Genomic DNA, 24,462 nt, shown 5'->3' on the forward strand with positions numbered 1-24,462 from the left:
TAGAGTTCTCGTTTGCCTTAGCCATACTGATCTTAGATTGAGGTATGAGAAAATATAGAAAATGTACAAGTAAAAGTAGCATTAATAAGGAGTTTGTATCTTTATTAAACTCGATATTTTAGTATGAATACTGGCAAAAATATGGTTATTGAAGGTATCTTGAAGACAACGGAATACAATTGTATGAACTGTATAAAATTTTTTTTAAATTGATTTGGTCAATATCTGACAAAATGCGTACTTATTGGTGAGTGGTAATCAAATTATAACTATTAACCAAGTGCAAACTTTCCAATATATGTATACAACATGGTGGCAACATATCAACATTTTATTCAAATTATTTATAGGAGGCGTTCAGAACAGTTTAAAACAGCTACAGAAATGCAAAAATAATTTAGCTCTTTCTTTTTTACTGTACATTGATTCCCTATATTTTTAAAGCAAGCTGTACTATGCATCCTTACTAAAATTATTCATAAACATTGAGAAATATGAATGCCTTGACCGTTCCAAGGCGGAACCGAACAATCCTTGATAAACAAACTTAAGTTTTATATATAAACTGTGTTCTTTGTAGAGTTTTATGCTGTTGTTAAGTGTTTCTTGTTTGTGATTGTTTATGTGTTCTAGGTGTTTGGCGTTTATCCTGTGTCATTTAACGAGGTTTATGTTTAAACTTTCGGCTAATGAGCTTGTTTCTGTAGCTTAACATAAACTTTGGATAATTTCGGAATTTAATGTGTCAATAATACCTCTGGTTCTTGTTATGCAGAATTTTGTCGAATAAAACAAAGACACCAAAGCTTGCTGTGTTGTGTAAAACCGCTCCACGAATTTATTTTTGATTAATTCATTTATAAACATATTGCGCCCATACCATAGTTTCTTTTCGTAAGTTGTTGATGTGTGGAAGGCGAAACGTATGTGTATTGTTTATTTATATACCAAGTGATCACTTTTGTAGTATTTTGATGTTTGGAATGCGAAACGTAGTTTGGAGGGGATATGCAAAATAGTTGTATAATCTATTAATACAAAGTAACTTAGAAAGAAATTGTCAGTGTGTAAATGACAAAAAGTGTTTTGTAAAAATAAAGTTATTTACTCGAGGCTTTTGAATTTTTTGCTCCAAATCCGCACTGACACGCTTTCCACAGTTGTACAGCGTACCTGCCAAACTTCACACATCGTTTACACTAAGACGTTTTCTATATGTTTACAGCGTACATGCCAATCTGCATACAGCGTCCACACTGACAGTCTTGCCATATATGTACAGCGTACATGTAAAACTGCAAACAGCGTCTATACTGACACGCTTGCCATAATTGTACTGCGTACATAAAAAACTGCACACAGCGTCTAAACTGACACGCTTTCCATATTTGTACAGCGTACATGCCAAACTGCGCACAGCGTCCATACCGGCACGCTTTCCATATTTGTACAGCGTACATGCCAAACTGCGCACAGCGTCCATACCGGCACGCTTTCCATATTTGTACAGCGTACATGCCAAACTGCACACTGCGTTTACACTGAGACGCTTTCCATATTTGTACAGCATACATGCAAAACTGCACAAAGCGTCTACACTGACATGCTGTCCATATTTGTACAGCGTACATGCCAAACTGCACACAGCGTTTACATTGAGACGCTTTCCATATTTGTACAGCGTACATGCCAAACTGCACACAGCGTTTACATTGAGACGCTTTCCATATTTGTACAGCATACATGTTAAACTGCAAACAACATTCACACTGACACGCTTTCAATATTTGTACAGCGTACATGCCAAACTGCACACAGCGTTGACCTCCATTAGCCGTACCGTATCACTGCCACCATGCAGCAACGTGATGATGATTGAGATCACTTGACGTCATCCAAATTCTGTATTCAATTTTTGTCTGTTAATTTTTAAACCTTGAAAACAACGTTATCTAATAACACATTAATAACATATTGTAAAACGAAATAGTAACCACCCTACAGTAAAAGTGTTTTTACACGGTACCACATTCTCCGATTTTCGAAATAAGTCCGTTAAATGAAATTATCAAATAAAATATAAATCATACTCACGTTTGTTCATGTAATTATGGGGCACAGCTCCACCACGGAAGTCTCGACAGCTCTTTTTCTTTGCACCACCCTTAATTGGTTGAGCTGGCGTAAGGAGGCCGTGATGCATTGATTTTGAATAAGAGTGTCCTTTTAATCGACCGAGAAAGCGGACGGTCGTGCGATGCACTTGTCTGTAAAGCTTATTGCTTATTTAGATGTGACGACATTTTCCAGTGCACCACAAAACGTAATGGATGAAGACAACACACCACTTATTAACACTCTAAAACTTGATACACTTCCAACAAGTTATAAAGAGGTATAACATTGTATTATACCACACATAATTTGTCCCTTCTTTTTATATATAAACTCGATCGGTCCGTAAATCACTGTATTTTGATGAAAATCCAGTTTAATGACGTCAGCGGTCCATATTATATTTTTGGCCGGTCCGGACCTCGCCAAAAATGTAATAAGGACCGCTGACGTCATACAATTGGTAAGTGCGGCACGCTATTTTCACAACGGCGAAAACTTGTTTAGCTTTGTTCAATAAAACACATTTAAATCGCTTATAAATATTGATATGTAATGAAAAGTGTTCCGCAATTTTCAAGTTTTATGTGTTAAAAAATATATTTAACATTCTTACTTTCATATCAACCATCATGCACGCTGATTTGTGTGTAACTTGGTTGATGTTTTCCTTTTTTTCTTTTGTTCTTTCCATTTTTGAGTAATTTTTGAAAAATCTGTCAATGATGCAAAAATCATTTAAAACGTGTAATACATGAAACTATATATATTTTGATTGTTTATGTGTGTGTGTATTCTATATTTATGTTTATATTTGTGTAATGTGACGATGAGCTCTATATGCTTAAGTCAAGAATAACGCCTCGGTCCATATACACCTTTTGTGGCTGACTGGCCGGTCCTTATAATGTCATATGACCCTCAGTTGTGTGTTATATTTCTTAAATATAACTATGATTTTTTAAAACCACCACGAATTAATCACATTTATGGTACATGCAAAATAATGAGTTTCCCAGGAATTGCCAACATTGTTATTTTTATTTAAGGATTTTTTATTTTATATTATTTCAATCTCATTAAAAATGACATCAGCTGCTATTGTTATATGAATGTGTTTACTTACATTTTACGTGTCATTTTCTTAAGCGCATTTTTGGCTTCAGTTTTGAAATATCTTTTGAAAAAAACAACCCAGCGCTCCCTCTCTTAAAAGACATGCCTAAGCACAGAATGTCAAACTTTCTTTGCCTACAGAAATGATATAACCGTAACTGAAATTGAAAACACAAGCCAAATACATGTATATATCTTCATGTGTTGGGTACCTGAAAGTACATTGTGAAAGGGCGTCGGTTTATCTATGTTACACTCATGAGCCGATGGATATTTTTTATTAAAGTTGTTCGCCATACGAAATGGACTTAAATAGAATCTCAAGTTAGGTGACAGAATAAATAAGTATTTTCTAAATAAATAGTATCCTGGAACAATTTCTTGCCTTAAGAAGAGTTTCAATCTTATAACAGAAAAACACTTCAAATAGTAGACTAACAAGTCCCACACAAGATGAAGGGGAATAACACACAGTTTGCACCAATGTATAAATACGGTTATGATACCAATACATGTCGGGGTCAACAGCTCCGAAGAACCCACTTATTCCCAATTTATATGCGTTCAATATCAAAGACAACATAATCTTCAAGGGGATGTCTGACGTATGATAAAATAGCGAAAAAAAATATGTCGAAAACTGACATAAACTTGGCATCGATGAGTACATTGCACTGAAACTTAAGTACCACGTAGTTTACAATTTATTTCAGTTTAGCAGTTATTTTGTACTTTTCCATTAAAAAAGATTACTGGGTATGTCTACCAGGTAGAATTCATTCCTTATGCGTGATTGGCTAGTCGTTGTTATCACGTGATATTACCGAGGTAGGTGTATAGCTTAATTATGTCATCATAATAGTATAAGTCTTTGTAGCTCAGTGAGCTGGACTTCAATTTTGGCGACACGGGTTCGAACCCGGTCTCCGACACAATATATTTTTTTACATTGTGGTACTATTTTTACATTTATGATATCAAAGCGTAACACATTCTATTAGATAATTGTCCTGTGATTCGTTACAGAAAAAAACTTTTTTTGGTGCCAGTCTGTGACACAGGCCCTTTAAGGCCAACTCAAAGGCAAAATTACACAAAACAACTTATACATTAATTTAACTTTCAACAACCAGACCTGCCACACTTCGCCTTCAAATATGGATGATTCTAACAAAGTAATACAAGTTACGATGCAATGAAATACAAAAGCTCACCTCAGTCAAGGTTAAAACATAGGCCTAAAACAAATGAGTAAAACCTAAAATACAAATGAATAAGGCCTAAACTACAAATGAGTAAAGACTGAAATACAAGTGAGTAAAGCCAACACTTCAAGTTCTTAAAGCCTAAAATACAAATGAGTAAAGCCTTTATAACGACTGAATAAAGCCTAAAATGCGAATGCGTAAAGCCTAAAAAACAAGTGAAGAAAACCTAAAATACAAGTGTGTAAAGCCTGAAATACAAATGACTAATATGCCTAAACTACAAGTGAGTTAAGACTAAAATACGAATGAGTAAAGCCTAAAATACAAGTGAGTAAAGTCTAAAATACAAATGTATAAAGCCTAAAATACAAACGAATAAAACCTAAATAGAAATAAGTATAACCTGAAATACAACTGAGTAAAGCCTAAAAAACAAGCGAGTAAAGGCTAAAATACAAGTGGATAAAGCTTAAAATACAAATGAGTATAGCCTAAAACACACTTGAGTAAGCCTAAAAAACAAGTGAGTAAGTCCTATAATTCAAATGAATAAAGCCTAAAATAGAATTGAGTAAAGCCTAGAGAATAAAATTGCGTAAGCCTAAAACAAAATTAAGTAGAACTATTTTAAAGGATCTAATGAGGCTAAGGTTAAACGTACAATTACTTAGAGTATTAAAAGCTGTCGAGTCAAGGTTAAAAAAATACAACTGAGTTCAAATACCATATTTAGGAAATGATAAAAAACAGCAATAGCAAAGGGCAAAATAGAGCATTGAGGAAAGATTAAAATATAACATTGAGACAACGTTAAAAGACATATTAGCATATACAATTGAGTCAATCCAAGAAAAACAAATCAGCAAAGGTTAAAATATAAAATCGAGGAAAAAATAGCAATGAGTAAAGCCTATAAAAACATTTAAGCAAAGCTGAAATGGAGGAAAATATCAAAAGTTTAACAGCACAAATGAGTGAGGGTCAGAGATACAATTGAGTACATGTTTAAAGATACATTGCTAACAGCAGAGACAAGTTTACTGTTTTTTTGTTGAATTGCACAAATGTCAAGGTCAAACTGAAAAATATAAGACAAAATACAACAAATACACAAACACATACACACAATTCACACTATTATCAGTTATAATACGATGCATGACTAGAAATATGTCCATTTAAAACAGACGCCCCAACCTCCCGCGTTTATCACAAAAGCAAAGGCAGTATTTCACCCATAGTTCATAAATGTCAGTCTAAATGACCAAACATGCACAACTTTATATGCTGATAAACACTCCAGTTTGATGGTTATTTAGCTACATACCATATGTATTAATATACTATATAGTTTAATTGGATTAAATATACTAAGTAAAAACAGACATTTACCTTTCTGAAGGTCTACGACTCTAGTACATTTCTTTTGTGTACGCTTAATCGCATGCTCTGTATGCTTAAAGGTTTTATTTAAAAGGACCATAACTCTTCTGGACACAACAACAAACAAAACCTCAGATGGACGACATTACCTGTTTATAAATACTCCTTTCAATCCATATGACTCTGGTTCATGAACTTTGCGAGTTAAGTATAACACACGGATCTCAACTTAACGTGCTGGTTGGCATTCCAGTTAATTTTCATGACACTGGCTCATGTACTTTGCGAGATAAGTATAACACAAGGGTCTCAACTTAACGTGCTGGTTAGTATTCCAGTTAATTTTCATGACACTGGCTCTCATCCTGTTCTCGAAACACCTTTAGTCTCGTATTGCATGATTAAGGCAAGATATAACTTGCGTAATGTTTATTTTCTTGGTAGGTTTTGGACGTTTAAAGAAAATAACTGTATGATAATTGCGAAAACCTAATTTGTATCTAGTAAATTCAAGACTTAGCTAGAAATTCGTCTTATGAATGCTTAAGAACTTTCGAGGAATTTGGCTAAGTGGCCACCTTTAAATGATGGTTAACCTCTCTGTAAATGATTGTGATTCTGACTCTTTTGAAATAAGCACGACACAAGAATGCATGCGCAATAGGTTATTTTTCAACTATGTCAAAGTCCTTAACTCTGCAGCCAAAAACAAAACCTTAGTTGCAAAACTTCATAAACTGCTGTACATTCATGTACATTTTTATTACCACCTCATACTCTTTCGGAGAAATGTGCTACACGATATTTGGTGACAGACGGATTGACGAAATGACCGACAGGGGTAACTCTTTATAAAAAAACCCGCTTTCCTCAGTAAGGTGAACGGCTCAGTTGGAATTACGGAGACAAGTATACTGTGTTTTTGTTAACATCCAAACGTACAAATAATTTAAAAAAATGAAATACAAAATACAGTAAGTTACAGAAGTTTTAATGATAATCGATCAATACAGTAATTTACAGAAGTATCAATGATAGAACATCAAAAAATGGGAAAATATACAATAGAAACTACAGGCAAAATAATACAATGAAAAGGCCGAGTCGTATTTACCTAGACAAGAGGAACAAGTCTGTTATGATTTTGCTTAATAACACAACATGCAAAGGTCAACATTCAACACATGGCATACAATATCAAAAACACAGTTTTCGTTAAATGAATAATAATACAATGCAAAAAGAGAAAAAATGCTTGCCCTTGTATGAGACGAAAACTACAGTTTACAATACAAAAATTGTCATTGCTTTTGCTATATCCAAAATGTCACACAGACGTGCAATATAAGCAGTTTACACATATATTAATTATATTATTATGGCCATGAGAGACAATGTCCTTGAATAATGGGAATTATAGACTTACAAAAATAAGATAAAAGAGAGTATGTAGTCGTTAAGTGGATAACCAACATGTTTGTCTGCAAACTATAAACTAACGCTACGGAATGGATTATTATTAGGACTGAACACTTCGGTGTCATCATGTCATTATGCAAAATGCTAAACATAAACATCGAATGGTCTTGAAACGTTCCCATGCTACAAAAAGAATATGCATGTTAACGAAAGGTCACTCAAACTTATTATTTATCGCATTGTTCTTAAAATGAATTAAACATATCTTGAAAGCACTTACAAAGAATCTAATCGCTAGACTAGAAGCAATACATAAACACATAAACAAAAAGATTTACACGAATACACCAAGTTTTCATGAAAGTTAGATGTATAAGCCAATAAGTCTCATGAGATACAGCATCATTTTGATGCGTTTACGTAAATTTAAAGTTTTGTAAGAATAAAACAATACTTCGTCATAGTCAGATAGTATTTGAATCGTTGCACAGACCAGAATGGCAACACTTTGAAAGATAGCGAAACGTTGAAAGTAAAATAAAACTTTATTAAAACAGTGCAGTTGCGCTTCCAGCGTTCATCGCATCAAAATTGACTTCGTCATACTCCCGGTCGTCCTATGTAATGAAACAAATGGACATATATAAACATTTTTTCAGGAAGCAACAATATCAAATCATACAGTAGCATCAGATTACAAAACATACTGAAATTGTTGCATCATTTCTTTGTCATGTTAAAAACGTTAAAACTTAATTTTTGTTTGATTTTGAATAGCATGAGTAGTATAAAAGATAACTTTAATATTAAACATTCTTATAAATGTCATAATATGTTGACATTATTTTTAAATTCATTCGTAGAGGTAAACAGAATGCAAATCAGAGTATATCAAACTAATTTTGTACGTGATTATATTATATGTATGCCGGAAGGGTGTAAATCTTCCCATTTGGATGATCCTTGCGTATTGGGAAACTTTTAAATATAAGGTCATACCAAGGTTAGTACACTGTAATTGGGTTCTTGTTCGTCTTGACCTCTATTCAGATCTTCATAATCTGTAACAAAGCAAATGGAAACAAAATTATTGTGTTTTTTCACATACCTGTATAGCCTTGCTTTCTTTGGTTATGACTATGTGTTTCTTTTTCAAATGCCAACACAATTGGTTAAAATGTTCTAAATAATAGGGGGTCGAATTCAGAGCCATATTCAGGCTACATGTGTGTCTACAAATAAGCTACTTTCGTTAAAAAACACACTTTTACTAGGGTCTTAAAAGTACGTAAATGTGACCAAACCAGTCATTTTCGTTACACAAAATTTATTGAGCACGGGAATGTCAGATACAAAAGTTTCGTTGTAGCGTGACGAAACTGTGATCGGTAGTTTTCGTCATCGCCACATCGGATGTTTCCGTAAAATGCATCTCCATGCAAAATAAAACTAAGCAATGCGAACTACAGCAGCAGAATGTTGCTGAATAGTTCAAATTGTGTAAACATAGTCATGCTATTTTCATACAATGACACTCACACGTTAACAATCAACTTATCTAGTGTGTGCATCATGGTAAACTTTATTTAAATGGTCCTTCGTATGGAATATATTCATTTGCAGGATTTACCACATTAAGCTGTCATCCATCCATTCGAATAATGTTTTTTTTGGTAAATATTTATAGTATAAAGCCTTCTTTCAGCCCATGCTTATGCAATAGAGTGCACTCATTCATACAAACTATTCAGTTTTCATATGATTATAATTCAGGGCTGCAAAAGAAACCTAAGCTTCGTCGAAAGAGTGTGACAAGTCAACAAAATTGACATATCCATTAACATGCACATAGTCAGGTTGGATTTTATTATATTTTGATTGATTTGACGACGAAGAGTATCGAATTCATTTCGTCACAATGCCTTATATATCTTTTATATAATCATTTAGATGTATGTTGGCAGTCGGTGATGGTGTTCTGATATATTGATTTGATGGACTATGGATTAATTATTTTTTGAGTTGAGATATTTGATACTGTGTATATTAAGTATATCGTTTTCCGTTCAACTAAATACTTCTCTGATGTAGTTACGTGGCGAGCTTTTGACGTTGTTTTATTTTGGGGTTAACCTCACGTTTATTCATATAGAGATAGTGCTCAAACGTCTCTCATGTAGTGTATTTTGTGAAAGGCAAGGGTTTTCCAAAACATTCAATTGTTGGGTAGATGCGAACGATGTAGAAGACGTTGCGTTAAGAACCAAATATGTTTGTACAATAAAGATTTCGAATATAATGCTCACCATTCCGAAAACAAGGTACATGCATAACGTTTTTTAAGTTCACTACCACTGATATTGAACTGGAAAGTCGGACTCACAGAGGGTTTTGCTGCGAACGAGTCTTAATAAAAAATAATAAAAAACGAATGCTGTTTACATAGAAATAAACGCTTTGTGTGTGAATCTGAACATTCATTATTAAGAGACTTGAATCACAATTCAAAGAACAGTTGGTTCATACATTTTTTGACGCCTTATTATAATTCCGTGTATAAAAAAGACCCCAGAGTGTCAAGTTTTGTACACATATATCTATGTTTCCATTAAGCGATTAAGTTTAACTTCAACAAAGTTTCACTGAAAGGGTTATTGTACCCCAAACTGCCATAGCAGTGTCGTCATAACGGACTGCTATTGTTTTTTTGGTGATACTTTGTAAGAAATGTTAGTATTCATCGCTGTCATAGTCACAGTTATCTGCAATTATGGGTTATTGTTATGATATACGGTTGATATGACTGGAGTTATATATGTATTTTTCTGATATTTCTATACACACATAAGGTCCTTCACTGATTGGATATTGTTATTTATTTTGTATGTGTGAATAAACTGAAACCAGAAACACCTGAGTGTGCTCAAATTTCACAACCAATTTCAAACGATGCATGATACTCACCAAGCTACATGTTGAGGATGAAAAATGTATCTAAGCATTTTTTGCGAAGGTGTAAATGTTTAAATCATTTTTGTGTCGCTTTAGACAACCTCTTAGTGATAACTCTGTCCTCAACCTTAGTAGGAATATTGATCCTAAATAATATATGACCCCTAATTATTCGAAGGTCAATGTCATAGTAACTCCTTTTAAAATAAAATTTGTAAATACAATTTGGTTTGTCAATTGTACCTACAGGCGAAACATCCAGGTAGTGTATGGTATATACCATTTAAATACAGACACAACTACAAAATAAATGGTTTTGTCATACAAACAAAACAAAATACCTTCCTGGGTTTGTCTGTTGACAACACCGTATTCATTATTTGGTGTCATAGTATCAATGTACCTCTAAATTCAGGATTTGCCTCAGAGTATTCGGTGTCGTCGGGTGGGTAGGCTGGCTCTTGCTGCTGATGCAGAAAGACGTATTCCTGGTTGCTCACGTAAGCAACAGATCCTGCTAACTGTGGTTTGTAAAGATCTGTATTAACAGTCGGTTCGCGTTTTGGATGGCTTTGTTCCGTAGGGGACGAGGTCATGGTTTGAATCCCAGTATTCTCAGTCTTCTGTCTATGTTTTCGCCTTGAATGGAAATAAGTACTACTATGCTCAACGGTTTGTTCTCATATAATTATATGTTCTTAATTTACAAATCAATTATTTTCATTTTCAGTAAATACCAGTCATGTTACCTTAGGCATATCGTTGCAAAGATGGCGGCGACAACAATAACGCACAAAGTAACAGGTACCGTTACATACAAAGCAATTTTGTTTGTATCTGAAAAAGAAATTTACGATCAAATAGATTCATTGAAATTTAATCAGAGCATGTAAATATTTTGCCAGCTCACTTAAATGGCATGTGGTGTTATAGCCATTGTTTTATATCATAAATAAATATTCTTTAACTGGAGTTACATAATATTACTTGTATGCTACATATCTACCTTGGGAAAGAGGAATGCTGACATTAAAGGGGCATAATATAGTTTGAGGTATTTCGTTTTTAAAGTTTAATGCATTTTTAGGATAGATTCATTTACTTAAATGATCAAAACAGTATAAGCGATAAATTGACTCCCTTTTAACCGGAAAAGTTATGTACACGTTGACATTTATCAAAGAAATAAAACTTTTGTAAAGGCTGACTTTTTCATCTGTACACTAATCATACGTTATGTTTAAGCCCTAAGGAGAAATGTGCGAAAGGCGTACGAATATTTATTTATGTTATAAAACAATTGATTTACCACCACATGGCATTTAAGTGATCTTGCTCTTTTTGGCATCAACCTATAATGTGTCCAAATGATATTAATCATTGAAAAACATGCTTTATTTGAATAAAAACTGAATGTGGCACTTAAATCTTCACCAAAAAGCGACAAATCTGCCACATGTAATAGAAAAGTGGATACTATATTTACAACACATCCATCAGTTAAGCCTTATCATCTTAATATGCATTTGTAATATACAAGAAGTTTTTAACGGACTGCCTATCCTGCTCATCATTACGCAAGTCTTCTGTCTTATCGATACGCTTTGGTGACTTACATGTCATTTCATCTTCATCTGAAATATTATTTAAAATGAGAAAAAATCATGTATGGTTGAGTTTATGGTCGTTGGTTCATTGATGACTTTTACTCCAAACATTGCCTTTACCCGTGCATAAACATATATTAACATCAAATAAAATCTTTACTAGGTTATATGTTTGGCACCAACTCTATTGCTTTTTATCAACAACTGCAAAATTAATATTCTATTAAACCAATACGTTCGACTTTATACTAGTGTTTGACTCTCATTGACGTATATAGTGGTTACTGTTGTGATATTTCCAGTTCAGCATAACTTACGTTTTAAATCAGCTGTCTCAGCGGTTCTCAAAAATATCTAAAAAAATAAGCAAGGTTAAAATGCCAAAATCTGTCACCTAATTAAGTCAATGGATAGATAGTGAAAGACACAAAGAGACGAGGCGGTTTTTGTTTCTCTGACAAAATCGAGGCGTTTCAATCACTTAAAACATGGACATCATAATATCAAACATGTACCACCTTAAATTCAGAACATGATACTTTGTGTTAGAGAATATAGTTACTATCTATTAGGTGTATTCACGGCATGTGCTTTTTTGCATGATTTAAACCTTTACAGGTTGTGACCTGCTGACATCGTTTTATTACAGTCAATGCAACGTCAGCAAAACGCATTACTTTTATTGGTCCATAGATATGTGTTTTATCAACGCCAAACATCTAGTATAGTATTGGTTTGTTAAGCACTTTTTTCGCGATATATTTGTCCTTGTGGTTTCAATTTTTCTTTATTTAAATCAAATACCTTGTAGTCTGAATAGTAGTCAAACCGGCATTATTAACTGCTGTAACTTCAAGGTAGGTTTCCCTTCCATGCACTCCTGAGTTATTTGCATCGATACCACCAATATGTTGTGTGGAACCTCCGGATTTCTTAAGATCTATTACTGGAGGAATCACTTGGAAATGTTGGTGGAAGCAGCCGTGGTACGGGGAACAGTAACAGTTTGGACCTCTCGCATAGTTCGCATAATCTTGTTCGCATTCGAATAGTGTCTAAAAGGGAAAATGTAAACATATTTCATACTTATTTTAATATAATGGAACATTTAAATCGTCATTTTATATTGAATTCATATTTTAGTAAATCAAGAACATAACTAGTCGGAAAATGCATGTGCTAGTTTAGAACAAATATAAATCCAGAAAAAAAAATAATTCAAGCATGACATTTTGGACAAATACAAGATACTGGTTTTAAATAATAACAGGCTGACACGACTTACTATTCTAAAAGTTATCGAATTACATTTTTTTGAATATTCAGTACTTGCGTTATATTATATCCAACTATGAACAAGGCGAATATCAAGTAAAAATATACGTACGAGTATTTGTTACTTGCAACATGAATGTTTCACCGCCAAATTGTTGTTACAGGAATGTACAGTATTGCTGTTTGAAATGCTGCTTAATTGAAACATAAATGAACGCTAGAACCTCAAAAATGCATATTAACGCAAGGCCATCTTTCTATATCAATAGTTGGAAAAAGTGTCTGATATCATACATTCGACTCATGTTGAGGATATTCGTATGAATGACCATATACAACATCAGTATTACTAAAGTTGTCAAACAATCGCCAAGATATTTCGTATAAACCGCTGTGTACGTCAAAAACGTCCCACTCGATCCTAAAAATAAATGCAAACAAATCCATTATTTGCAGACATGCTGATGATATTTCCATATCAAAGCAGTGATATTTCAGTTCTAATAAAACAATGGAAACTACAGGCACAAACCCAGCAACATAAAACCATACCACAATCCTGTCTACAGGAACAAGGACCACAGTCAAAACGTATTCAAGAAAGAAATAGTATCAAGATCTCATTACCAATCCATCAATTGGAAATTGTTTGTATAAAAGTTACCAACTTTTACCAGACACATTTAAACTGTTAAAGTGACGTGATTTATATTTTCAAAGCACATATGATTAGTCTGTTATATATATACGGTACATAGTCTGCGATATTATTAGCAAGGCACAATTAACTGTGAAATTAATGTTCAATATCACCAATTGAAAGAAGAATAGTAATGTCCTATCAACTGAATATCAATACCATCGGTTGCATTTGTTTTCTTTAAATAATGAGTTTGTAACCGAAGTAATACGTGCACGAACATGCCGATGCTTTTGCTATGTTTGGCATAGTTTTAAGCAAAGACAATAACGTTTTTCAGATAAGCATAATTGTTTTTTATTACACTACGGAGAGCGCACATCGGAAGGGTAACCCTTGAGTTTCTTTACTTAAATAAGCTGTAAGCTAGTACAAAATATAAATATAATCAGGACAGGCGTTGAGTAAAATTGAAGAATAAAAATAATGTGTATTACTATGATCGTTCTTACGTCATATCAGCCAGCCTCGTTACGTTATGCACACTGATGTTCACAATATCCCCTCTTGTAAGCCAAAGGTTTTCAATGATCGGAGGTGAAGTGTCGATCCAGACGGTGACGTTATCTTCGGCATTAGCACCAACAACGTCGTAACCTCTCACGGAAAATGTTACTCGTTTACCGTCCTTGATCGCAATACCGTTAACTCCGGCTCGTTGTTGATTAAACTCTGTCTGGGTTATTCGATTAAAAGGTTCTTCTGTGGTTATAGCTTCATAGGTCTCAGAATAAGCCAGTTCAATACGTACAATGCCTACAAGTGGTAAAACTGAACTATACATAATGTATAATTAAGAATACATGATTAGTCAATTTAACTGGAAAATAAGCATATCTTTAATAAAAAAACACCAACAAGGTATTAGTTTATAAACACATATATTAACAAATGACAAAGGAATACAGTTCTTGCCTTTAATATTGTAAATATTTTCCCATGTCCTTTCTGAAACTCCGGACGTGTCATCTAAAACAAAAGGCACGGAAGTAGGTGACGGTTCAAATCGACATAACCAGCAATTGTTGTCATGACGAATATTTTGGAATCTGTATGCCCAAGCTACATCAATCGAATCCGTATTTTGTGTAATCCATCCATTTTCATTGGCATTCGAAACCATTGTGGAACTGCTTGTGTTTAATGAAACCTCCGATATATTGTCAAAGAAAAATAGCCTTCGTGCCGTCTTTGTATTTCCTGCATGGTCCATAGCTGTTAATTCTACTGCATATGGACCAGGGTGTTCCAAATTCAGTGTTGCCGAGCGCTAAAATAACAATGTATCATAAAAATAAATCGACACTTCTTTGATGTTAACGACTTTAAATATTCTAAATGGTTCGCTACATTTACTTTCTTAACTTAAGCAGTTTTTGTTAGTGCAAGAATTGATATGGGTATACAAATATAACGTACAGCGGATGAGTACGTTGTGATACTTTCTCCAGTCGTTCCATGATCCTGTTTCAAAGTGTTGCTGCCAGCCTTCTTTATCATATACAAATGAATTGTGTATTCACTTATACCAGAATTATCGTCTGACCATCCATCCCAATATAGCGCTATCTGGTTCTGAAATCAAAGATAAATATTTGATCATTTCATGATGCGGTCTTTTTTGTAAGCAATACAGTGTGTTAACGCACAGAATATGAATGCATACGCCAGTCTTATCCACTTTTAATGTTCGAAGGCACAACATATGCCTTCTTGTTAAATTGACTATACTTGAAAACCTCATATTAGCAGAAGATTAAGTGACAATGTGACACCGATATTCTGTAGACAAAAGAGTAAATGAAAAATAACACATTGTCAAAAAATATCATGCAGTTTGTGGCGTGAATATTTAAACCAATTGTCTTGTTTTACCAGTATGTGTGTATTTGTGTTTGAATTATTACAGATTAATACCCCAGTTACGAAGTCGGTAGACGTTCTTAGAGGCTGGCTAGAGCATGTAGGATTGTTTTCCTTGCAGTGATATGGAGCAATCATGTCAATCTCTAGTTCTTTGTCATAGCTTTTCTCTACACCATTTATGGTGTACCTTCCTTTGCTGGGGCTGAAGTTCCTCTCGTCTATTTTTTGGTAGGATACATATCCACCATTTTTTATACGAACATTTAGAAGAACTCTGCAATGAAAAAAAATTAACTAAACCAAGCCGTATTCCCTTTTATGTTTTAACGTTTTTAAACAAACATTATAGCGTACATAAAATAAGGATGCAGTTCGAGGAAAACTCAACTGTTATACGGATACATCAAACGTATTGAAATGTAAAGTGTCACTTGCCTATCGCCGTGGGTAAAGCCATTTTCTATAAAAGAAAGTCCAGTTGCGGAAATGCGGATATTTTTGTCATATCTGCAAGCCTTTGCGTAGCTGCATTCTTGATTATCTGTCCATTTTACTGAATTACTACCTGAAGTGAAAAGTGCACTTGTTTTAGGAATTTAGAGCCTATGTAAATGGCTAAGACTGGTACAAAGCGTATTTCCGTTATAGGTTTGGTAGATTTATTAATTATTTCAATGATTAAACTTGGTTTTCTCAATTTTGAAATTGATTCAAATGGGGGGATAATAAATAAAGTGTTGGATGTGAATGTTGTTGCTTGTCCTTACAAATGAGATAACGTATTGAAAGTGTTGTTTATGATGGATAATTCTAACTTTTGACAGGCCGTTCAAAAGCGAGCAAACCGTTGAATTTGTGCTATTCGCATGCTAGGTAAATACTGGGCCCGCCTACAACATAATGAATACGTGTAAGTAAGTATATACCATTGCTTCCTGATGAAATCAACAACTGTTTACATCCCTTTAAAGGAAGACGCATAAATAACATATTACCTCGTTTTGCAGTTACCGATACAGCAATACTATCCAATCCAATTTCAGTGTCTGTGAAGATATACTCAGGCGGATCGGGGAGCTCAAAGGAATCTTCTGCAAGCGTTTTAATTGCAATAGATACGCGTTCCTTGGCGTTTGACCAACTTTTCGACCCGGAAACAATGATATGAGGGCAAAGTTCATTTGAACATTCATGAAATTCAAACTCCATTTCAACAAGATCCATTGGGTAATCGCCTGTGGCTATAATGGTAACAACAGAAGAAGGACAATAGTGAAGATAGCTTTCGTTACAAATCAAGTTTTATCTCTTTTGTTAGATTGTTTAGTGTGGTACTAAATAATCAAAAACATCATTTAAAACATTAACTTTTTATAACTAATCTTCTACTGACACAAAGTCATGTAGAGTTATACACCTAACACAACTTTACTACTAATATTACAACAACAAACAAATAGTACCACACCTAACTGTCACATCTACATATGAAGATATTGTTATTTTACCATAGTTATAATCTGCTTGAAGAATAGACAACGTTCAAAAGTACTTCAAAATATAACCTTAAAATGTGGTAAGTAATGCATTTATGCATTTAACCCTGGTTACGTATAATTGCTTACATTATGTAATGTTATTATGTTATGTAACAAGTAGTGTGTGTGTTTATACGTGACTTAGTCAAAAACAACTGTTACACATACAATACTTCTATGGACACCAATACATAGTTAAAAAACTAATAAATTCAACCACAAGCAAAAGCAGACGGATTTGTATAGTTTTCTTACTACTATTTGTTCAAAGAATAGGTAGGTAGAAATATTTGAGTCAGTTGTAGCTATACTGATATGCAAATTGGAAAATGTGTGTAGTTTTGCACTATTCTGTTTATTTTTGTGTACTTTTATAGATTCTTTAATTGTTATTTGCTCAAAGACGAACATGCATAATTATATGTATTAGTATATACGAGGATACGTGAAATGATACAAATAAATGCTTATTTATGAATTAGGAAATACATAACTTGGTTCACAAGTGACTATTCGTTAGAAATTTTATTTAAATAAGCTAAAACATATATATATATATATATATATATATATATATATATATATATATATATATATATATATATATATATATATATATATATATATATATTTAACATTTTTTATTTAGCGTAAAATTGTAACTCAAGACAAATATTTAACCATAGGGAAACATCCTCATTTATTATATTAATTTACGTTATAGACTACATTACGGTAAATTACGGTATATCCGAACAAAATACGTTTCGCAAACCCATTTTAGTACCAAAATTAAAAAGCAGGAATATAACAGTTAAAAGTACGAAAATATTGTTCACGTCTCCTGGTCCTTAGACAAATATCTCACACTACAACTACGTTTTAATGTTTTTATTTCTAGACATTGAATATTTTACAACGGTTGTGAAGAAGGTTATCATAACTTTTACTATGTCACTCTTGTTGGCACGATGTTGGGCGAGAGTGTAGCCTTTCGGCAATTGCGTTTATCAATCGATGAACGCAACATCTTCGGATATGTTCGGACCACATTACAATATCTTGTTATTGTTTGTATTGTGTCAGCAGGTCCCGTAAAATATAAATCAACATTTCAGAAAGTATTAATTTATTATATTTTAAATGTATTGTTGCCATAAGTGTTTAAATTTTACGTTTAAAAGTGATTTCAAGTGATTGATCTTTTCCAACGTTATTGTGACGTCGTTTGAAAACAAAATGTTTCTGGTTACAGTCGGGTCGTTCTAGTTACTGAATGGGTAAGAAAGGATTACTGAAAGGTTTTCTTTAATGAAATGAAGTATTTTTTTTAACAATTCTTGAGTGAAATAATGAACTATGGTGTAAATATAAGTAATGAATTGCAAGATTTATGTCATAATCGGGAATATGAACGCAATTGGGCTAGTACAAAGTAAATTGGGCAAAGTACGCGTGGAGTCCTTCGGACTCCACACATTTTAACCAGACCAATTGCGTTCATACCCCGATAATGACATCAACCCCGAAATTCATTCCTTAAATAAACATTGAATACATTACCTGTTTTGCAATCAGTACCCGTAAATCCTTGGGAACATTTGCAGTTAGTTCTGCCACTTGTGTTATAATAACGATAATAAATATCACTACAGGAACCCGGGTAACATCTAAAGCCTTGTACCCAAGAGCAGGTTTCTGAAATGAAATTGAAAAGACGACACTGAACTTTATTGTTATCAATATAAAATTTAAAAAACAATTTGCTTTTCTTGTATTGTTACTTATCTTAATGAATTATATTTAAATTATATGTCGTTACTCAGCAAGTTACAAACAAAGCCTATTTTTTATATGTTGGTGAGAAACAGTTACTGGCCATATTAATTGATTCCTGTCCATTTGTGAGACATTCAGGATGAACATGTGCTGCAGCACAATTGTATGTTTTTAAGTTTTAAAGTAATTTTTCATTAGAATAGCAAAATTACTAAAATAGTTTTACAGATATATCAGGTATCATTTGTACACTTATGTGTAATTTGATTGCCCTTTGATCTCATGTTAAAAAAAATGTGAAAAAGGTCATTTCGCATCCGTTTTCATTTTAAGTAAGGAAGTAAAATGCAAACGGTAATAAATTTGTCGATAATATATTTTTCGTGTTTAGTTTATATAAGCAAGAAGTATTCTTTTATATAAAATTAAGCATACTTAAGGGTCACTAGGCAATTTAACATCATCGCATGGCTTTACAAAATAAACGCTTATTTGTACATCTGATACCATACGCCTTTTGTAAAACTAGACAGCTTATTAACATAATTGAGGAATGAGAAACAAAAAATAAATAACAAACACAATATTCATCAGTTGCAAAGTAAATGCATTTTTTGCAGGCATTCAGCAGTCAAATCCGAGTTGATTTAATAGCGCGCGCTATCTTTTTGATATTTGATAGTTCGAAAGCTAGTCCTTTATATCCATTTTGTACTTTTCCATTAGGAGCCAGTTTCAGGAACAAACACAAACAATATTAGACAATACATGCTTAAAACTCAATTACTGTAAAGGAAGTTTTGAACCGATACTGTAATTGAGCTGTAATCAGATACACATATTGAACTTCCTGAGGGAGGAAGGGGGGGGGGGGGGGGCAGTGCATTTGTCGGCCACTGTATTTAGTCTTTAATTGTACCTTTTTTTAAATTTGTCCAAGTGACAGTGCTCTAATTAAAAACGTCAAAACATCAAATAATTTTTCATTTGGTTTATAAAATCATGTAATCCATTAACGTTCTGGCTACAGTGCTCGCCCCTGTAGTTTCAATTGTATGTTTTTTATGTTATATGAATACAAAAAAATAAAGTTGTGATTTATAGTAAATAAAGTAATATACAATGTGGCTCTGGAATAGGAATACATCATAAATACTGCATGTCCACTACTTGTGCCTTATCAATGAAATTTATATTGCATAAAACCTCACAGTTAAGCAATTACTGGAGTCAAACTCAATGTGTAAGGGCCACAATTTAATCGACCAAGCTGAATATTAAAATTATGACTAGAGAAGAACTTTCGGTTCTTGGATAACATTTGCATTATGAAATAATTACTTACGGGTACATTGCTTCCTGTCAGGCAGTCCAGTGTATTCATTCCAACCCAATTTTTCACTGTTGAACTCGTGGTGACAGAACTGGCACGTTACATCGCCCGTATTTGTACATCGATGGACGTTACATTTCTCGATTTTGGGGCAAGCTGTTACAATTGACTTTTGAAAGTGTAACTTAAAACCGTTACGTTAAGTTAGCATGTTGTTATGCATAAGGAACTCGAACTTTTGAAGCAAGAAAATAGTTTAAGGTAAAACCAGTCGTGCTACTTTACGATAATCATGTTATTTTGCCGCCCTCTTACAAACTACAACATGTAGTTATACGATACGACTGTTCGTTAGAAAGGTCCACGAGGAAAAACGTCATAATTGTATTGAAGAATACTGAATTCAAATAAGAAATATCAGATCGTTACTTTCAGAATTATAAGATTGAATAGGTAAGCCACGTAAACATCTAATTTACTTTCTATCATAAGATTTTTATATTCGAAGGTTAATCTTTAAACTCTCCTTAGCTCTTTAAGTAAATTAAGCATTCTACCTTTGCATTTGCCGACCTCCGAGTTTGGGTAGAATCCTTCGTTACAGTTCTCACATGTATTAGGTGCGACGCATGTGCCCCCGCTATCTGTCACAACTATTCCATTTTTGTAAATTACCACGCCTTCATCTACTAGATTACATGTAATATCCAAATTCCAATCACCGCATTTAGCTGTAAAGTAAACAATACCTTTATGTATATATGCAGTGTTTGTAAGTAATTGCATCAAGGCTTTGGCAATATTAGGGTTATGAAACATTGTTTAATTAACCATTATATACATCCTAAACCTGGATCCACTAGTTATCAATTCTTTTTAAGACTCAACGTCTAACGTGAAATACTTAGATTATGCACTTATTTTATAAAATCAGCTAGTCCCTACCAAACTTCACATATCTAGTTAGTGTATAGTTATATCAAAATAACTACTTACAAAAACAAATTAGTGGTTAAAGTGTTTTTAAAAAATCGGAACCCGGAAGCGTATGATTCTCTACTGATGGTGAGGATTCATTTCGAATTTGTTTGCCATTTCACCGTTTTAAACTTCAATAAAGAAATAAATAATTAAAATCAAACTACGTGCTATTGACATGTTTCAATTAGTAAATGGAAAAACACAATATATTTAGAACAATGTCATTATAAATACAGTTATTAAGTATAGAGACTTACGTTTGTCACAATCATTACCATAATAAGCATCACAACATATCCGTTGTGTCGTGGATACCGATCTTCAAAAATAACAAAAGTTACATTAAGTTTAAATAATGCATTTCAATGACAAATGTGAAATGAAATAAGAGACAGGAGACAGGAACATTTTCTTGTGTTATAAATCTTAAACCTACTTGTAGTTGCATCTTCGCGACCAGAGCCAGCCGGATGTGCACGTTTTGGTTGATCTGTATCCAGTAACGTAGCAATAATGACTTTCTGCATAACTCTCGTCTTCGAGGAGAATAGAGCTGTTAATAAATTTGAATAAACGTGAGTATACAAGATTTGAATCAAAATCTAACGAAAATATATAAAATACTACTTAGCCTTTAGGTGACATGTGTGATATTCGTTCCGAGGCCTTAGTTTGTTGTGGCCACGACTAAGTTTGTCGTTGCCACGAATTAGAGATAACTACTTCGTGGGGACCAGATAGTAGCTCATGGCCACGATATACTTAGTTTTTGAGTGTGTAGTACGTAAATCGTGACTACGAGATAAAAAAGTCACACATGTCAGCTCTACCGTAGATTACATATTTAGCAAGCGAGATTTTAAGCAATACTTAATATGACTTTTTGTGTTAATTGTTTATATAAGTTATTAACCCTTATCTAATATATACAATGTTCATTGTCAATGTATGCATTCAAACAAGAACGTTTTTTTTGTATTCTGAGACAAGAAAACGTCAATACCAAATGTTATCACAACCTGATAATGCAAATTACATAAACATTTAAATAGCTAACAATACGAATTGATCAAAATAAAATGAAAGCAAACATTTCTTGAGAAAACAAATGTTTCATTCGTCTACCATCCCATCATTCTTAATAGCTAATATTACTATTATATAACATCCACCCGTTTCAAACAGTGTCTTGTATGAGAAAGTGATTCTCTAAATTATTATCAAAACAGTTTTTATATCATTTTATTTTATTTCATTTCAACTGTGCTGAAAAGGACGAAAACACGACTTATCTTGAAATCAGTCATAACACTTTAAATGATTTTCAAATCCCTATGATTGAATACCGTTTAGATGAAATGCACAATATAAGTACACAGCTAGATGCCAAACGAACAAGTTACTTTAAACGTTAATAAAGCTGAGCGACTTTTAAAAACGTATTTGTGTGTCCAAATGATATTATTCCAGAATGCCTTGTCGAAGCATAAAATTAAAATAATTAAAATAATACGAATATTTATATATTTAGATATATATGTTTCCATGCTTCGACATAACGCTACGTTTCAAATCCGTTCAGGTCCCATAGTAATGGAACTCACGAAACTAGAAAATAACAAAAAAGGGAATGAATTATCGATTAATGTGCATGCAGACACACATTGGTAATCTCCGTATTCTTTCGTGCCGCTCGGCAATATCTTTGACAGTAAAATATTTCTCGCAATATTGAAAACTTCCAATAACGCTTTTGGAATTTTGTAGTTAGAAAGTAATTAAAATGTTCTTGTTATTTTACAGGATACATTTCAAGTATTACCTTTTAACTTTTGCAAATGCATTTTGGATAGAAACTGCACATTCCTGATCATACCCTTTTGCGTTTATGCCTTTATTAGAACACAGCACGACTTATAAAATAATGAACGTCATTCAGACCTGCCCAGTAGACATAAAATGTGTTTAAAAGCACATAGACGATGACCGAATAAACGCAAAACAAGAGACAAAGCTGCAAGACAACACATAAGAAACAACTGTCAATTAATGTTGAGGTATCCGACTTAGCACTTTCATTATTGTCGATATAACAATTGTGGTCTGTCTTCTAATCGCAAAACGGTCATTATGCTGTTTTTGTGATTACATTACACCTGTATAGATACTTTTTTGTGTACCACGTACATACATGAGTATTGTTTGGTATTAAATGTACCTCTACTGTATCTTGAATTATTTTGTAGCAAACATTATTTCTACGGAATTATTGATCAACATTTATCAGTGCATTTCTATCAAAAATATAAACAAATCAGTACTCACGTTACAAAGAACAAATTCAAGATCACATGCCTCATTCTTCACAAATGTTTATTATAAATCAGTCCATTTTCGCTTCAAATCACAGTGGAAATGTAGTAAATAAGATTGACTGAACATAATTTAAAGCTGTTTTCGACTAGGAAGAGATCGATAATGCAATACAAAGCATAGCCATATATTACTGAAGTGTCTAATCGTATAAACATGTTTACTTGATATCTGATTGAATACATTGTTTGTGAAATCATGGACATAAAATAAAGGTTTATAAAAATGACTAACTAAAGATGAAATATATATTTCTGGTGATTTTGTTCGGAAAGGAGGGCCTAACATCTTTCATCCGATATGAGCCGGGCTTCGAGTATTTGTACGATATTGACGCCATTGCAACATTACACGACGTCGATACGTTTCAAACCTCTGCCAAGGTAATCCATTTTGTACATATATTACTTTTGTTTTAAAGGTGTTCTTCAATGTCACTTCAGTTAAATTCTATGATTAAAACACGCGTCTGAAATGGGAACGCTTTGTACATCGAGGTATTAAAATGTATCGATGCTTTTTAAATGTTTGCCCTCCTATATAGCATTTAGTGTTCATTGTACTCATTCCATATGGTTAATTAACATCTCATTTCTTCTGACCGACATCTTTACAGTTTGCAGTTTTGACGGTAAAATCCACTATTATTACCTTCATCATGGATGAATTCATGAGGCCTTATCGTCATTGAAGTTTTCTTGGGCAATTATATTTTATGTATTGTTGTATTGATGAACTAGAATCTCAAATTAACAGTATTATGTAGTGTTTTTGTTGTGATCAATTGAAGGCATTACCTACTTAATAAAAAAACTAT

General features: G+C 33.2%; 3 protein-coding genes across 5 annotated transcripts in view; 2 read left to right on the forward strand and 1 right to left on the reverse strand.

Moving 5' to 3' along the window:
* Nucleotides 1–1,106, forward strand: part of LOC128234043 (protein mono-ADP-ribosyltransferase PARP14-like) — a 21,959-nt gene extending 20,853 nt beyond the window's left edge. The window contains exon 24 of the mRNA XM_052947999.1: nt 1–1,106. This exon is cut by the window's left edge and continues 266 nt beyond it. The gene's annotated coding sequence lies outside the window, so the exon portion shown is untranslated.
* Nucleotides 1,107–7,407: 6,301 nt separating this feature from the next.
* Nucleotides 7,408–23,705, reverse strand: LOC128235429 (uncharacterized). Its single transcript, XM_052950251.1, has 20 exons — nt 23,598–23,705; nt 21,709–21,825; nt 21,530–21,591; nt 20,849–21,022; nt 20,304–20,447; nt 18,743–18,877; nt 16,637–16,882; nt 16,077–16,206; nt 15,693–15,915; nt 15,195–15,350; nt 14,691–15,045; nt 14,228–14,531; nt 13,370–13,496; nt 12,643–12,855; nt 12,118–12,154; nt 11,810–11,827; nt 10,943–11,030; nt 10,597–10,832; nt 8,241–8,302; nt 7,408–7,858 (listed from the first exon to the last, which is right to left on the reverse strand). The coding sequence occupies exons 1-20, from the start codon at nt 23,630–23,632 to the stop codon at nt 7,790–7,792; spliced, it is 2,931 nt and encodes a 976-aa protein (XP_052806211.1). The 5' UTR covers nt 23,633–23,705; the 3' UTR covers nt 7,408–7,789.
* Nucleotides 23,706–23,870: 165 nt separating this feature from the next.
* LOC128234044 (protein mono-ADP-ribosyltransferase PARP14-like) overlaps nt 23,871–24,462 on the forward strand; it is a 36,762-nt gene continuing 36,170 nt past the window's right edge. For 2 of the 3 annotated variants that reach the window (XM_052948000.1, XM_052948002.1), the window contains exon 1: nt 23,871–24,028. In XM_052948000.1, the coding sequence (XP_052803960.1) occupies nt 23,885–24,028 (144 nt within the window). In that variant the 5' untranslated portion in view covers nt 23,871–23,884. The remainder of the gene's footprint in view (nt 24,029–24,462) is intronic. The other variant, XM_052948001.1, reaches the window with a different exon arrangement.

Source organism: Mya arenaria, chromosome 5, assembly GCF_026914265.1.
Source record: "Mya arenaria isolate MELC-2E11 chromosome 5, ASM2691426v1".
In the NCBI taxonomy this organism is placed as follows: Eukaryota; Metazoa; Mollusca; class Bivalvia; order Myida; family Myidae; genus Mya; species Mya arenaria.

Coding starts and splice junctions, on each gene's coding strand:
- LOC128235429 (XM_052950251.1), bottom strand. CDS start 23,632: ATGAGGCATGTGATCTTGAATTTGTTCTTTGTAAC. Junction 21,592..21,708: donor TCGCGAAGATGCAACTACAA/GTAGGTTTAAGA, acceptor TTATTTTTGAAG/ATCGGTATCCACGACACAAC. Junction 15,351..15,692: donor CTACCGACTTCGTAACTGGG/GTATTAATCTGT, acceptor CTTTGATTTCAG/AACCAGATAGCGCTATATTG.